The following is a 17,017-nucleotide window of genomic DNA, read 5'->3' as shown; positions in this document are numbered from 1 at the left end:
ATGCTGCTTATCTGCTACTTTGCTGCTAACTGAAGCTCTATCAGGTTACTCCTCAGGTTCTGACTTAGGTTTCTTACAAGACCCAAATTTCTTTGGCTTTCTTGGGAGCAAAAAAGCCAAGGAAACATGTCTGATCTCACAGTAAGTGCATTCCTTGAGCAAATGGTGGAAAGTGTTCCAGCTAAGGACACCAGCTGGATGTTTAATGCGTCTTTTGAAGTGTGTTGGTGACTGGGCTTTGCTTTTTCTTTTCATTGTTACTCATTGCAAATATCTTCTGTTGTGTTACAGAACAGGAGCAAGCACCTGGAGAAAGTCCATGTTGTTCTTGGAAATAAATCCTGTGATTTGGACTCTCTTATTTCTGCTCTGGCCTATGCCTACTTCCTAGACAAGGTAATGAGAAAAACAGAGGGATCTTAACTCATTTGCTACAGCTTGCAGATTTCATACTGTTAGATCGATTAAAACATATCATAAAGACATTATTCTGGACAATGGCTTTGTCATAATCAGAGGTGAGATTTTTAAAGAGAATCTAAATTTCTTTCTCTACAAAAATTAATGAGACAGTATTAGGTGGTTTATTCAATAGCAGCAAAATATCACCCCTGTGTAATTGCCATCACTTGGTCTAGGTATCAGTTACATTTGATTTAAGCAGTGCACAGATTTTCTGCAGATATTTTCTGTGCTGGAATGGATTACATCCACAAATCTGCAATATAAATTAGAGAGCTTTAGGTGACTGCTTTTATTAGGTTGTTGATTCATAGGAGTAAAGAGGGATTTTTTTTTTATTTTTTTTTTTTTTACTATTTGTTTTGAAAGTTGCTTTTGTAAGTCCATACTCATTGTGATCATGTTATGCTTAGCATTGTATGTGCACGTTGTAAAAGACAGTTTTAGGAAATGACCTGAAGAATTTGATATCTTAACAATCGCAGTCAAATTATATTATATTTAAGATCTTCTCCCCATTTTGTGAGAAGCCTCATTAAATGAAGGGGATGACTTCCAGGCCCTGATTGAACAGGTTATATCCTGCTGAATTCCATACAATCAGGAGTTTATTTAGAGAAGTAAATCATATTGCCTGAATGTAGATTTTGATAGCTATTCATCCCCACCCGATGTCACAAATGCAAAATCAGTCAAGTTTGAAAGGCAGAGTTAGATTAGATTTATCAAGGCTTTAAGCTGGGCTTCCATGACTTAAAACATTGTCAATTTGCATTTACAGTATTTTAAGAATGCATTTTTTTTCCTGAAAAACTTGTGAGATTTTTAAAAGTGTACATCTTTTTTTTTCCTTTCTAGTTTCCAAAACAATTCTGCAGGAGAATTAATTCTGCAGAATTAACAATTCTGCACATAAGAATTAATAATAAAATAAAAATAAAAAGTGATTTATAAAGAATGAAGTAAAAGGACAAAAAATAAACAGAAAAATTCAAATTGTTTCTAAATGCTCAGTCTGTTAAAACATATCTCTAATAAAAATCAAGTCTTATTTCATTCAACTCTGACAAATGCACGTATATGTTACAGGTCAGTCCTCCTGATGTTCTTTGCCTACCGGTGTTGAACATACCAAGAAAAGACTTCAGCTACTTCACAGAGACAAGATTTATATTGGAAGAGCTGAATATCCCGGAGTCATTCCACATCTTCCGAGATGAAATCAATTTGCACCAACTGAATGCTGAAGGGAAATTGTCTTTAACACTTATAAACAGCAACATGCTGACAAGGTATTGCATTTTAGATACAACAAGATGTCTTACTTGGGTTAGAGCTGTTTTGAAAATTATATTTTACATTTTTTTCCCGAATTCCTATTTACATCGCTATGTTAGCACAGAAAAAAAAAAGGAATTTAAAGTACATTTTCTCTCCCATTATGCCCAATACATGTGATGACGTAGTTGCTTTTTGTTTTTCCATCACTATTGAAGTTTTTTTTCTTTTTTCTTTTCTTTTTTTTTTTTTTTTTTTTAATACCTTGTATTTTCACACAGCTTAGACTAGATATCTTAATTTTGTTTAAATAGTCCTGAGGTTTCCTGTGACCGGCAAATAAGAGATGAGATTTTTTTCTTTTTCTTAGTTAGCTTTCACTGAGGGAATTAAAGCCCTCATATTGATATGGGGATGGACACAACAATTGCCCACGTACTGTTAAGATCCTACTGAAGATAGACAGAAGTCTGAGACATTTACTCTACAGGCAGCATTAGCTTCACGTAAAGCTAAGCGCGGAATAGTAGCTGTTACAAATACTACTAGGAACAGATCAGATTCTGCTTTTACATAATCAATAATTTCACAGCCATATAGAGATCATGGAATTCCTTCACAGCTTTTTTCTTAAAATTTCCTCAGTGCCAGAGGCTCAGAGTTGCTCTGTGGGAAACCATATTCTATATACCCGTCCTTAAGAGAGAAACTTTATAAGCCCGTGGTGAGCATAGAGAGCTGCTTTATAGTGGTCTGCCTGTCTTGCCCACAGTGAAGAATGTTATTTGCTTCTAGCTCTCTTTAGAACCTCATTTAAGATAAATAACATGCTTCCTGTGTGCTATAGCAGAACTATTTGGGAAATAAAAATAAAACAGCCCCATCCTACTCTGAGGTGTTTGTAGACTAGAATAAAAGTATGGCAAATCTGAAATGAGAAATATGTATAAATCTCCTATTGATTCTCTAAAAACTGCAGGCAACTTGGTACATTGCTGACTTTCTCAAAGAAAATTATCCATAATATTTGCTTTTTGCTACTGTCCCCTCCTGTGTTTCTTTCTTCTAAAGAATTATGACTATTATTTTGTGTTAATAAACGTAGTTTGGCTTTGTTATTACTACTAAAAGCCAGAACACAAAGTGTTTAAATCTAAAATAAAGATCTTTTGCAAATTGCCAAATTATTCAGTGGTGAAATTCCCAAATCTCCCCTTTATAAGGAGTTGATATTTTCAATACATGTAGGAATATTTTTTCCAGATTTACCAGATTTAAAGATTTTGATAATAGAAATGTAAACAGTGAAGTCTTAGTGATATATCAAGTAGTAATACCACTGTGAGCTCTTCATTTTTGAAATTACAGTTTTAGGACTTGATTGTGGCATTTTTTGGCTTCATAGCAGACTTAGGGCAGTGACAGCAGTGTTACAGTCCAGAGTCTTTTTTAAAGTTTTTTGCACTGTTTTGTTGGGTTGTCTCAGTGGCTAGAAAGAAAAATAAACATTTTATTTTTTTTAAATTTGCATGGTAGCGAGGACAAAAGTTTGGAATCAGCTATTGTCAAAGTCATCACTCCAGATGAGCAATGTGATGGCAGCCTGGATTTACAAACGTCTTCTTCCTCTTTAGTAGTAAAAGAGATTCTTCAAGAGGCACCAGAGTTAATCACTCAGCAACTGGCTTATCTCCTCAGAGGTGAGAGATTACTCTTTATATTAAATACTGAAAGGTTTAATGGAGTGTTTCTGAATCTGCTCATGCAGAAAGAGTGTGATCCATTCTTTGGTTAACAATCCCTTTAAAGACCACGGGAAGCTTCATAAAAGAAGCAGGGAGTAAAGAGTTTGTTAAAGAGTAACATTATATTGAATATTAAAAATGTGCATTTAAAAATAGGCATGAGAGGTCTTTGCTGTATCACTAGACAAGAATATTAAATGGAGCTGTCGACACACCAGCTGGGTAGCTGGAAAAGCTGTGCAGTTCTTCAGTTCCAGGGGCTGTGCAGTGCTGGCAGCTCAGAGCTGCCTGTCTGTGGACAGTAATGTGGGTTGGAATCTAATATTTACATGTTAAAGCTTCTCCCGATGGTGGTACCTCTTTGTAAAATGATGTTTTAATGGTATGATGCAAAACTGCTGCTGCTTAAAGGTGCCATAACCAAATCTTCATTATACTCTCCTTATCTTTAGTATCATATGCCCAGTAGAGTACGAAGGATGGGAATTGAATAATCACAAGTATTTTCATTTCTGTCTTCATAGTTATCATTTGCATTAGTTTCCTCAGTTTATTTGCTGCAGCAGGATTCTTTCGTATAAAATAAAGCTGGAGTTGGCAAGAACTGAATTCTATTCTTAAGTTAAACAATTTTAATGTTATTTAATATTTTTTAAAGATTTTAGGTTTTAATTGACATTTGAATGTTAAATGCCCTTTAAGAAATCAAAGGGAATGTTTAATGAGGATTATGAAATCTTGCCTATACTTTCAGAAGCTAGTGAGGTCTTCCCTTGTCATTATATTGATCCCTATGATAGCAAATATAACGAGCGTGTTCTGAAAAATTACAAAATGTAATCTTTTTTTATGTTTCTGTGAAAGAAGTTCTAACAGGAACACTAAATTTAGCCAGCTTTTAAAGAACCTTTCCATGTTAATCAGCTCTAGTAAACCTGCCATGAATTTTATTTTTTTTAAGATCCAAATTTCTGTTGAGTAGCTGTCCAGGAAATCTAGGCAAATCACCAAGTATAATAATTGATTCTGGAGGCAGAAACAGAAATAGGCTTTTGGGAGTCTCTCAGGCTACCTGTTTGGTGGTGGAAAGAGTCAGGAGGTAGTGCTCTGAATAATCAACAAGAACACATGTAAGTAATACATGACTGTAAGCATCCATGTGTTTTGGCTCTCATGTTTGCATCCAAATTAAAATAAAGTGCTTTTATTAGACAAATATTGAAAGTGTTTGTGTTAGAGGTAACACTTCCAGTTTTAAGGGATATGGTAGCTTTTTGTTTCTTTGTTTTTTAAATCAGAAAGTAAATTTTAATTATTTTATTCAGTAGTGAGTATTTGCAGAATTTGGTGGATACAGGGGGGCCAGTGTACCTTCTCTTAAACAGAATGACAAGTGATTGACAAAGCCTAAGTAACTACAGGTCTTCTTACGACTTTGTGCTTTTCTATTTCTCCCAGTAATGCAGTTTGTGTATAGCACACTAAGCAATACAGCAAGTCCTTTTGTGTCTCTCCGAAAATAGAAAATGGCTTTGGTACTTAAGGACCTTTCATTCCAAATTTATAAAAGTCACTGAATCCCATTACTGATTTTGACAGTAAAAAAAAAAATATAAAAATCAATGTATGTAGATGGTAGATCAAACTACAAAGTCTGAAAATAAGAGATAAAGTATGACCTGCCCAGGTCTAGTTTTTGTGTTCCTCTGTGTATATTATGTCCTTTTGTCAAAGTCCATGTCCATGAAGTATACCTTTTGATATTCAACTTACCTGTGAGCATAGGAAACACCAGGACCATATATCATAGTCTGTAAGGATGGGTGGCTGTTTTAGTACTGATGAATGCATGTGTAGAGGCCAGATGCCTCTCATTTTAACAGGCAGCCACAATTTCTGGTGGCACTGCATGGGCGTAGAGTCAATGGAGAGGGTCCTGCTCTGTTTTTCTGACTTTGTGTTACTTCCAAGGGAAATCCATATGATGCTTGTATGTATCAGTTTTGGGGGACTTCTAGGAACAGAGTACCAAAATGGAAGTCAGAGTGGTAAGAATTAGGATTTTGTTTTCTCCAAACAGCTGAGAGATCCCTGACTCTGTCTGAATTGGGATCTCATCTTTCATTTTCTGGCTTTCCAGTGAGTATTTTGCTAGAAGACTTGCAAGATAATACATATATCTCATGTCTCAATACTTACTGCATAGTGGCTGTAACAGTTTCATTTTTTGCCTCTTTTTGGAGGGGGTTTCTTTGTCACAGGCTGTTAGCAATTTGTTGACTTTAGTAATAAAAGCAGACGTTAATAGCCTGCATATTTCAACTTTGAACAAACTTCACCTATTCTTCTGTTTAAACAGAAAAAGAACAACAGCAATCAAGAAGAAGGGTGTCCGTGTGAAACTGAGCATTATTGATCTGGGCAGTTTAATATTTAAGAACTTTTTTTTTTTAGCTGAGTGGTTTCCTGGTATCTTTTTCTCCTCATCATACATGCTATGAGTTGGTTCTACCCTTGGGCTTTGAATAGAAGCTCTTTGAGAGTCAGAGCATTGTACAGCCGTATTTGCCTTAAGTTAGAGCTTGCTCTGTCCCTGGATTTGTGCCAGAAGCAAACAATTATGGAACCTGCCAGAGTCTTGAGCCTGTGTTATTTTATTTCCCCAGAGATGTTTACAAGGGGACTGTTGCCAAACTCCAGATCCATTAAACTGCTGAATCATTACATTTTTTGTAGCAGCCAGCTGGCAAGGATGTGATTCCAAGCACTCACTGTCAGGTACCTTGGGTCAGTGTACTCTAAAAAATGCCTCCTTATGTTTATTTGTATAAAGCCTTGAAGGATGCCACAAGGTACAGACTGCAACATGTAAACAGAGACATTTATGGAAAGAGCATCAGCAATTTTTTTTAAAGTGAGTCTCCTTTTGCTAGTAATGAGCTGCATAGTTGAGGTCTTTTTGTGCTCTGTTGGGGCAGTCTGACTTTCAGTAGAGAAGATTAGTTTGTTGTTCTAGCCACCCAGGCTAATGTTAAGAAATGTCCTTTTAAGGACTTCAGAAATGATGCCAATATTTTTTTTTTTTTTTATGTTATTCTGTCTTGTACGTCAGTCAGATGATTCACATGTTCCCTAATTGTTTCATCCTTAATATACATGTGAGAAACAAGGGGACATTTTAAACTGCAACAAACACTGCAGTTGTTTGGATAGATATTTTAATGTACGGAAACAGTTGTCTCAAAGGCAATGCTACCCCACTCTGCCCCCAAAATTACATTTCATTCCAGCTTTGTGGCTTTGCTGTTAATTACAATGAAAAGTGCTTGCTTCAGTCTGTTTCGTAGCTTTGGTTTAATCTGCAGTGGTTGTTTTTTCATTATTGCGTTTGATGTTTTTTTTTGAGGGCGCAGGGGGTGTCAAAGTATACTTTCCATGAGGGACTGTTGCTTTTCCCTGTCTTAAATTTTTCCAGGTCATGGAACAAAACCTCAACAGGCGAAATGCCTATATTTTCATTGTACTGTTTCTTTCAGCCACAAACTTATAATTCAGGAGATGCTTGTGCTGTTCTTAATGTTTTCCCAAAACGACTTCTGCCTTCATTAGATCATGTTTAATATTAATGCACAGCAATTGCTTTTGGCAAAACTAGTGCTTCACTTCCAAACTGCTTTGCAAAAAGAATAAAATGCATATAGTTTTTTAAGAGGGCTAGCCTATTTTCTAGTGACCTCTCCCTAGGAAAAAAAAACATCTGTAATGTAGTATGATGTACGCAAGAAATAATATTGAATCTTGTGTTGCCTATTATATATTTCTTTTTTTTTTTTTTTCTGTGCTTGTCAGCAGACAGAGCAGCCTCCATTATGCTTTCAGAAACCCTGAGGGAGTTGCACCAGCACTCAGTAAAGTCTGCAGGAGATTTCTGAGCCCATGTATCTCTTTTACAGCAGGTACTCACAAGGGACCACATGACTAAATGGACTGACCTTTGGACAAGCAAAAGTACCTCAAGTTAACTGTTTCTTTTTTTTTTTTTTAAACTACCTGAAATCTTAACACTCCAAGGGATGCTGAGGATATCTGTGAGAAGTGTGCGCCTTTTTTTCCTGCTGATGAACATAGTATTAAAGAATGAAGAATAAATGTTGAGCATAGGAGTTGCTGACATCTGTGAATTTGCGAACTCTCCTTTCTGTTCTTTTAGAAAAATTCCTATTAGAAATGTTAACAATTGCAAGCACTACAGTATTGCTGGGATAAACAGCTGGGGGAAAAAAAAAAAGACCATTAAGAACCTTTTTAAGATATCTGCTTATTTTGAGGCATTATTTCAGGCTGACTACATTTCATTCTTGTTTTAAGTGATAAATCCCCAAATTTCTAGGTTTGCTTTGCTATTTGAAGGTGTTGTCCCTGATCAAAATATGTAAAGAGGTCAACATTGAGGTGAGCAGGGAAGGGTCCAGGCTTCCAGGTAGATGCAGTGCACTTCTAAACACATTCTGCTTTTACATCTGTACTGTAATGGTTGTGTCCTGCCAAACCTGAGACCAAATATGAGGCTTTGCCTTACTTTTGAAGAAATGCAGAATTTGTCACAAGTGAAAACAAGAAAAAAAACCGCAGTTACCTGTAGAAATGCATGATAGGCTGCCCTACCATGTCATAGGGAGTCTTTCCATCTGTTTTGATTGGGAAGTAGATTAAAAAAATAATTAAAAATATCCTTTCCCTAGTGTGTGTGTGTAAGAGAATGAAACTAGTTTTATTGTCATGAGCAACACTCCTGCAACACTGTTGCTCCACTGGGAGTGCAGGTAGTTTTTTCATCAGTCCTTCCTCTCAAAGTAAAGGGGTATCAAAGGGCCTGTTGACTATGGCAAATCAACAGATGGTTATAGGACTGGTGCCATACACATGGGTTTGTCTACTTAGACCATGGGACTTGCCTTGAGAAACCTGGTATCTTGGGAGCTAGTGGGGACCTGTCATGGGATTATCCACCTGTCATGGGATTGCCAAGCTGGTTGTCGTGGTTCCGCTCGAGTGGGCAGCCGAGCTCCACCACAGCCACTCTCACTCCCCCTCCTCAAAGAGGAATGGGGAGAAAATATGTGAAAAGGGCTCAAAGGTTGAGGTAAGGACGAGAAAATCACGCAATAATTATTGTAACGGGCAAAACAGGCTCAGCATAAGGAGATAGTAAGATTTATTGCTCATTACTAACAAGCTAGAGAAATGAGAAACAAAGGAAAGAAACCAAAAGCACTTTCCCCCCCCATCCACCCTCTTCCACCTCCTCCCCCCGAGCGGCGCAGGGGAACGGGGGAATGGGGGTTATGGTCAGTCTACAGCGCTTCTTCTCTGCCGCTCCTTCTCGGTCACTCTCGTCCCCTGTGCTGTGGGGTCCCACCCACGGGATGCAGTCCTTGATGAACTGATCCGGCGTAGGCTTCCCACAGGCAGCAGCTCTTCCAGAACTGCTCCAGATATGGGTCCGTACCACGGGGTCCATCCCTCAGGAGAAAACTGCTCCAACCTGGCTCCCCTACGGGCAGCTCCTGCCAGGTCACCTGCTCCTGCGTGGGCTCCTCTCCACGGGCTACAGGTCCGGCCCGCAATCTGCTCCGGCAGGGGTCTTCCACAGGCGGCAGCCTCCGTCGGTGCAGGGCCACCTGCTCCACCGTGGTCTCCTCCACGGGCTGCAGCGTGGAACCCTGCTCCACCGTGGTACTCCATGGGCTGCAGGGGGACATCCTGCTTCACCATGGTCCTCACCACAGGCTGCAGGGGACTTCTGCTCTGGCGCCTGGAGCACCTCTCCCCCTCCTTCTACACTGACCTTGGTGCCTGCAAGGCTGTTCCTCACTCCCTTCACTCTCCCAGCTGCTGTGTGGTGCAGCGTTTTTTTCCCTGTCTTAAATATGCTCTCACAGAGGCGCAAACAACATCGCTTATTGGCTCAGACCTGGAAAACAATGGGGCCCTTCCCAAACATGGGGCAGCTTCTAGATCCTTCTCACAGAAACCACCACTATGGCCCCCTGCTACCAAAACGTAAACCCACTACACTGGTGAAGAGGGCTTTAAACTAGAGTTGGCAGGGGAGGAGAACCTCAGTCCATCCCACTCCTCCCAGTTTGATACGAGTGCCAGGGATAGATGCCCAGAGCCTGGGGAAGGGCCATGGGTCAGCAGAAGAGCACCTGAAGGGCAGCACAAGGGAATTCCAGCCAGTGCAGCCAGTGAGTCAGCTTCATCAGGGGCCCAACTTAAATGTCTGTATGCTAACACAAGTAGCACGGGGAATAAAGAAGAGGAGTTAGAGATGTACGCATGGCTGCAGGGCTTTCTTCTCATTGGCATTACAGAGACGTGGTGGGACAGATGGCTCCCACGACTGGAGTGTTGGAAGGATGCAGGCTGTTTAGGGAGGCCAGGCGAGGGAAGCAAGGAGGGGGGCATCACCCCGCGTGTCAGTGAGCAGCTGGGGTGCATGGAGCTCTGCCTGGGGATGGGTGAGGAGCTGAGAGAGAGCTTGTGGGTCAGGATTCCAGGGAGGGCAGGGACAGGGGACCTTAGAACGAGGGGAGCGTGCTACAGGCCACCTGATCAGGAAGACCAAGCAGACGAGGCCCTCTGTAGACAGACAGCAGCAGCCTCACGTTTGCAAGCCCTGGTCCTCAGAGGGGACTTCAGGCACCCTGATAGCTGTTGGAGGGACAGCACAGCAGGGCACAGGCAGGCCAGGAGGGCCCTGGAATGCACTGATGACAACTTCCTTCTGCAAGTGATAGAGGAGCCCACAAGGAGAGGTGCTATGCCAGACCTCATTCTTGCTGACAAGGAGGGTGTGGTGGGGAATGAGAAGCTGAAGGGCAGCCTTGGCTGCAGTGACCATGAAATGGTGCAGATTTGCATTCAGAGGGCAGCGAGGAGGGGACACAGCAAGCTTGCTGACCTCGACTTCTGGAGAGCAGACGTTGGCCTCTTGAGGGATCTGTGTGGTAGAAGAGTGCCATGGGCCAAAGCCCTGGAGTGAAGAGGGGCCCAAGAAAGCTGGCTAATATTCAAGGATCAGCTCCTCCAAACTCAGGAGCGATGCTTCCCAACAAAGAGGAAGTTGGACAGAAATGCCTGGAGACCTGCATGAGTGAACAAGGAGCTCCTGGACAAACTCAAACAGAAAAAGGAGGCCTGCAGAGAGTGGAAGCAAGGGCAAGAAGCCTGATGGGAATACAGAGAAAATGTCTGGGCAGCCAGGAATCAAGTTAGGAAAGCCAAAGCCATGTTGCAATTAAATTTGGCCAGGAACGTCAAAGGCAACAAGAAAAGCTTCTATTAGGTACGTGAGAGATAAAAGGAAGACTAAGGAAATGGTGGGCTCCCTCCAGAAGGAAACGGGAGACCTGGTTACCCAGGATATGGAGAAAGCTGAGGTACTTTTCTTCCTCAGTCTTCACCAGCAAGAGCTCTAGCCACATAGCCCAGATCCCAGAAGGCAAATGCAAGGACTGGTAGAATGAAGAACCACCCAGTGTAGGAGAAGACCAGGTCTGAGACCATCTAATGAACTTAAAGGTACGCAAATCCGTGGGACTTGATGAGATGCATCCACAGATCCTGAGGGAACTGGTGGATGCAGTTGCTAAGCCACTCTACATTACACTTGAGAAGTTGTGGCAGTCTCATGGAGTTCCCAGTGACTGGGAAAGGGGAAACATGACCTCCGTTTTTTAAAAGGGAATAAAGGAAGATCTGGGGAACTACAGACCACTCAGTCTCAGTTCTGTGCCTGGCAAGATCATGGAACAGATTCTCCTGGAATCTGTGCTAAGGCACATGGAAATTAAGCCAACCTGGCTTCACTAAGGGCAGATCGTGCCTGACAGGCACACAGAAAAGTGGTATAACATTGACTTCAAAAGTGTTGAGCTTGATTCGATGTAGAACTTGCACCTCTCATTTTACTGCATTTTTTTTTTGGTAAAGGTTTGAAAACACTTTGACTGAAGCGTCATTAAAAGAGCAGTGTGCAGAAGGTCAGGGGTGGTGACTGTGCCCCTCTACTCAGCCCTTGGGAGGCCCCACTTGGAGTACTGTGTCCAGGTTTGGGGTCCTCAGGACAAGAAGGATGTGGATCTGTTAGAGTGGGTCCAGGAGAGGGCCAAAAAGATGATCCAAGGGGCTGGAGCACCTCTCCTATGATGTATGGCTGAAAGAACTGGGGCTGTTCAGCCTACAGAAGAGAGCGCTCCAGGATGACCTCATCACAGCCTATCAATACTTAAAGGGGTCTTCTAAAAAGGAAGGAGAAGGACTCTTTACTTGGGTAAGTAATGATAAGACAAGGGGTTTTAAAGTAAAAGAGGTGAGATTTAGATTAGAGGTTAGAAGGAAAATTTTCACTCAGAGGGTGGTGAAGCACTGGAACAGGTTGCCCCAAGAGGCTGTGGAAGTCCCATCCCCGGAGGTGTTCAAGGCCATGTTAGATGAGGCCCTGGACAATCTGATCTAATGGGAGGTGTCCCCAGTCCCCCCCTGGCAGGGGAGTCTTAATTTCCTGTGTGTATTCATGGGCACCCTGCTGTCTGCTCCCAGAGGTTAAAAAAAAAAAAAAAGTGCTTAAAAATCAGAAGATTGTTTTTATTAAAATAATTCATGGAACCTGGTACCTAAGCTGCTATTTATTCAGGTACAGCTCTGTGCTGACTGGGAGTACGCTGTGGGTCATATAACTCGTTTATTGCTCTTCTGAAAATACGGACAAGAATATGTAGCACATGCATTGTTTTCTGATTAGAAGTAGGAACAATGAAGGAATACTGTTACTGAGTAGCAGTATTAATATATGAATACAGTATTATTAACAATAATACTGAATCATTCTGGGGGCTGCTGATTGGGAAAGTTGTTTCTTGTTAAAGGGACAGAAAATTGAGGCTTCCAACTATGTTTAAATTCCTTGGGAGTTTTATATCACTAATATATAATGTATATGTCTATATATCCTGGGTGCTAAGTATCAGTTAATTGCCTGGAGACATCTGAAATCAGTTTTCTCTGGAGCCTTCTTATGAGTACCTAAATATACAAATAAAAATAAAACAATTCTGAAAATCTGTGTCAGTATATTTGATTTTCATTTGGTCTGTATTTATTTAATATTTTTAATGCTATCAAACAGGGCAGAAACATTGTCTTGAACATTTGCTTTTAATACGATTAATTAAAAAGCAAATTATTTTGTAGATATATTTTTTGACTTTTACATAATTAAAAACTAACTCAAAGGATTTTTAAGTTTAATAGGTGTTGATCCATTTTAAGTTTTTTTTTTGATGTTCTAGTTCTTGCCTATTTACCAGGAAAACTGTGATTTCAGTAATGTCTGATGTTAGAATCATATCTGTGATATGTATATTTTACTCTCACATGTCCTTTAACACATCATGTCAAATGTATTCCTTAGATTAATATGACAAATAAGTATAGCATATTTGAATTATAGGTTTCGTAGGTAAGATACTTAATCCATACAGGATTTGTCTAATAAGTAGTGTGTACTCAGCATAGGAAAACTCTTCTGTGTTTCACGCGCTTCTAGACATTTTGAAGAAATACTTTTCATTATTTTCTATGGTAGCAGTGTAGGAGAAAACCAGATTCATACTGGGTGTTTGGAGAGAACAGAAAAGAGAACAGAAAATACTCATCTTCTGTTCAAGAACCCTGACCACTGGTGCATTATCGCATGTCAGCCAATGTGCATAGATCTACATTTCCTAGTCAGCCCAGTGAGATTGAGGATGGCTATGTCCAAGTTTTTCTTTTTCTCACTTAGCTCTTTTTTAAAACATTAACATTTTGGCTTATAAAAACTATCATATCGTTGTACTGATTTGCTCATTGACCTGGCATGATGCAATGTAATCATACTCTTGTTTGAAATCAATCCCTGTGCACAGTACAGTAATAAATAATTTCAATGCTGAATTGTAAGACTTTATTGTCCTTAATTTAGTGTGAGTAATTGGATGTGAAGGCTGCCCTTGAATATATTAATAAATGGAATCCCAGTCTTCAGGTAATGAAAGAGTGACTTGAGACCTTCAACTGTGTCAGAAATTGTTCACATTCAGGATGCAGAACATAGTGGTCTGAAAAGACATCAAGCTCACCTTTGTGTTGTAAGAGCATACCAATTTTGAAGAAGTTATGCATTGAACTATGTTTCTCTTAACCTTAAAGGTTAGATAGAGTTAAATAGAGTGCATCATTTTGTTTGGCTGAACGTAGTGTGCTTTTTTTTTTGTATGTTCTTTGACAGGGGTTCAGCTAGTGTCAAATAAACTGAAATAACTAAAGTCATGCATGTACCTTGTTGTATTTTGTAGCATACCCTTCTAGTGCACTTTTGAAGTTTTATTTGCTATACTCAAGTATGTTTTTTAAAATTCTAGGTATAGTTGCCTTTGGAAGCCATCATTTGATACAAACAATGTAGAAGAAGCCATTGTTTTCTAAAAAGTATAATCTTAATATAAACAGTTTTATTTTTGTTTTCAGGTGATAGTATATCTAATTATTTTGGCATTTTGCTTGTGCATTTTATCAGTTCATTAAACTCATCAGTGGGAACAAGTTCCAAAGAAGAAAGGGACGGTGATGGGGTAAACATCCTGGTGTAGGTAGTCCCTCTTCACAGTTTAGAGGAGGCATTGATTTTACTTTTCAACATTTCAGGAAGCATACTCTTCAAGTGCATGTCTTCGGAGCTTGACGGAATCACAGAGCAGCAGGAGAAAGTGCTGTCAGTTCTAGAGGAGAAGTTCCCAGGTCTTCCTCCACGAGAGGAAATTATCTCTGTTCTCCAGGAGACTCAGCTTAACCCTCAAGGTAATCGAATTTCCATTTTCAGACATTTTACAAATGCAGTTACCTAACTGTATTTGAATAGTTTGGCTCATTGTGTGTGGTGAGAGTATAGCTTCAGGATGGTTTGTATCTTCATTGACAGTTACATGTAGTTATATTTAATTTTAAAATAACTAGACTAAAATTCTAATAATGGAATTGCAATTTTTGCTGAGGAACTACAGAACTTCTAAATGATCTTATATTGCTTTTATGGGTGACAGAACACTGGCATAGGTTGTCCAGAGAGGCTGTGAAGTCTTCTTCATTGGAGGTCTGTGAAAGCTACCTAGACATGGTCCCAGGCAGCCTGCCTAGGTGGCTCTGCCTGAGTGTGGGGCTTGGACCAGATGGCCCCCAGAAGTCCCTTCCCACCTCAGCCATTCTGTGATTTACAGATAAAGTAGAAGTTAATTTATTTCACATATTTGCTTTAACAAGCATGTGCTAATCAAGTATTTGTGTTACTGAAGCGGAACGCAGGATAGAGGTATAATCAATGTTTCAGGCCACATGCAGAAACTGTGTTGCAGTCCCCTTAGTGTCACGGGAGTGGATTTTATTATTCTGAACCTTCCCAAATTTATCAAGGTTTCAGCTATTAGGGCTAGGGCTCCGTACAGGTGAAGTGACTTTGACTAAGATTAAGGAAACAGAGGGAAAACTGTAACTCTTTCATTTTCTTCTGCTAGAAATAAATGAAGACATTTTGATGTTATTTCAGTGATCAAAACTCAGAATGTGTGAAGTTAGTATTTGATCGCAGGCTTGTGAAGGGATGCTGAAAGTTGTTGCAATCAGTCAATTTTTTTACTGTCTTTATTAAATGACATCCACTACCAAGTTTTTTCCAAAGAGTGAGCATTGAATTATGGAGATACTTTCATGTTAGATATATCAGGCATGAACAGGGTCCCTTTAGACTTGTAGTCTTTATTCGTTCTTCTCTGTCCACCCATCTGCTGAATACTCTCACCTGATTTCAGACCTTCAGCCTGAAATGGGTTCCCAAACTGGTAGTTCAGGGCAGAACTTGAGGTGCTACTCCCTTTGCTTTTTCTTTCAGTGAGGCTGCAAAATAAGTAATTCAGGGCCGTAAGTCTTTGGATAGTTCCCTGACGTTTCTTGTGACATTAGTCAAGAATTCAGAGTTCAGAAATGAACTATGTGGCCTGGATTGGAGAGGCAGTGAATGTGGCTTTTACTGAACTCTGCTCTCAGTACTGCCAATTTTTGTGGAAGGTGGTTTAGTAGTGTCGTGTACTTGTTTGTACACAAGAAACTAGAGGGTTTATAACTGATATAGTTTACCCTGCTCATGTGGCATATAAAAACTATTGGCAATAAGTGTCATGCAGACTGAATCTGTTATGCCTACTTCTCCAAGTTTTGTATTAGGGTAATGTCATGCTTTTTTGTTTCATAGCTGCTGTTTTCTATATACTCTAAGGTACGTATTTAACATTGCATACATTTATATGGTGTTTATTAGTAAAGTACTGAAGAGTTTCTGAAGTCCATTGAAGACACTGACCTGTGCTGAACATTGTGCCTTACATACCTGTTATTTTAGACCATATTAGGAAAATTCGGCAAAAACGTTCTCAGCTTCATGCAGAAATAATGATTGGTTGGCCTGAGTTCATGAATTCACTTGTTATTTGAGACACACTGGTCTGTAGTCAAACAGAAAGTCTACAGGCTACATAAATATTTTTAAAAGGACAGACTCAAAAACAAAATAAATATATGAACATAAGCCAGTTCATCTTGTCATTGGATTGAATGCAGTACCTGGACTCTATACAAGAACGGTAATGAGATGATTCATTTCTTTGGCTTTAAGTGGGTATTTGGCTTCCTCTGAAAAATCACTCATGCAAACACATTGTGGATGTTATGCAGCTAAGTTTTATAAGTCTGTGGACACTTTATTTGCCACTCGACACTGAAGTAAATAGCTCACATCTTTCTTTGTATAGGTATTTGGCTACTTTCTCAGTTCTCCGGATGGTGTGATACAACTGTGTATTTATACATGAGATATATTTATTATAAGAATCTTTAAAGTATTTAAGTCAAACGTCTCCCATTGAAGAAATTTAGTCATATGGATTTTAAATACGTTGTACTTAAGCGTATCAACATGTCTGGGTATAGTGTTAAGCAATTCCAATTTTACTCTGTTTTCGGATGATAATCTGCATTTCTGTTTCTATGGTACATACACATCCCGTTGGTTCATTTACTGTTTGATGTACGTAAACCATTGTTGGTATCAATTTGTCAGGAAAACCAGAAAGGTTGAATGATTTTGTGTTTACAGAATGTCTTAATGCTTTGCCTCTGAATATTTTAGAAATGCCATAATAATCTACATGTGCTTTTTAGTGTGCTTCTTATTCCAGAAATATTTCATATTAGTGGCATAAGGATGGTCTAGGTATATATTTGTCATCAACTAGAATTCAGTTGACCTAGAAAGTAGAAGCGCTCACGCAATTTCATTTCATTGCAGGAGACTTAATTCTTCATCCTTTGTTGTTGCTTTTTAATCTCTTCCTTGCTCAAAGAAAACCTCTGGAAATATTATGCATTGAATTATTAAT

The 17,017-nt window shown here is 39.6% G+C and overlaps 1 protein-coding gene across 1 annotated transcript in view; it reads left to right on the top strand.

Moving 5' to 3' along the window:
* The window catches only part of PRUNE2 (prune homolog 2 with BCH domain), a gene marked incomplete at both ends in the record, with an annotated part of 135,167 nt that overhangs the window by 30,408 nt on the left and 87,742 nt on the right, over positions 1–17,017 (top strand). The window contains 4 exons of the mRNA XM_084304662.1: positions 292–396; positions 1,552–1,754; positions 3,277–3,440; positions 14,238–14,390. Of these exons, the coding sequence (XP_084160788.1) occupies positions 292–396; positions 1,552–1,754; positions 3,277–3,440; positions 14,238–14,390 (625 nt within the window). The remainder of the gene's footprint in view (positions 1–291; positions 397–1,551; positions 1,755–3,276; positions 3,441–14,237; positions 14,391–17,017) is intronic.

This window comes from Netta rufina (assembly GCF_964035555.1).
Source record: "Netta rufina genome assembly, chromosome: Z".
NCBI classification, from domain to species: Eukaryota; Metazoa; Chordata; class Aves; order Anseriformes; family Anatidae; genus Netta; species Netta rufina.
The sequence above is the reverse complement of the archived record's forward strand: the minus strand, read 5'-3'. Positions and strand labels throughout refer to the sequence as shown.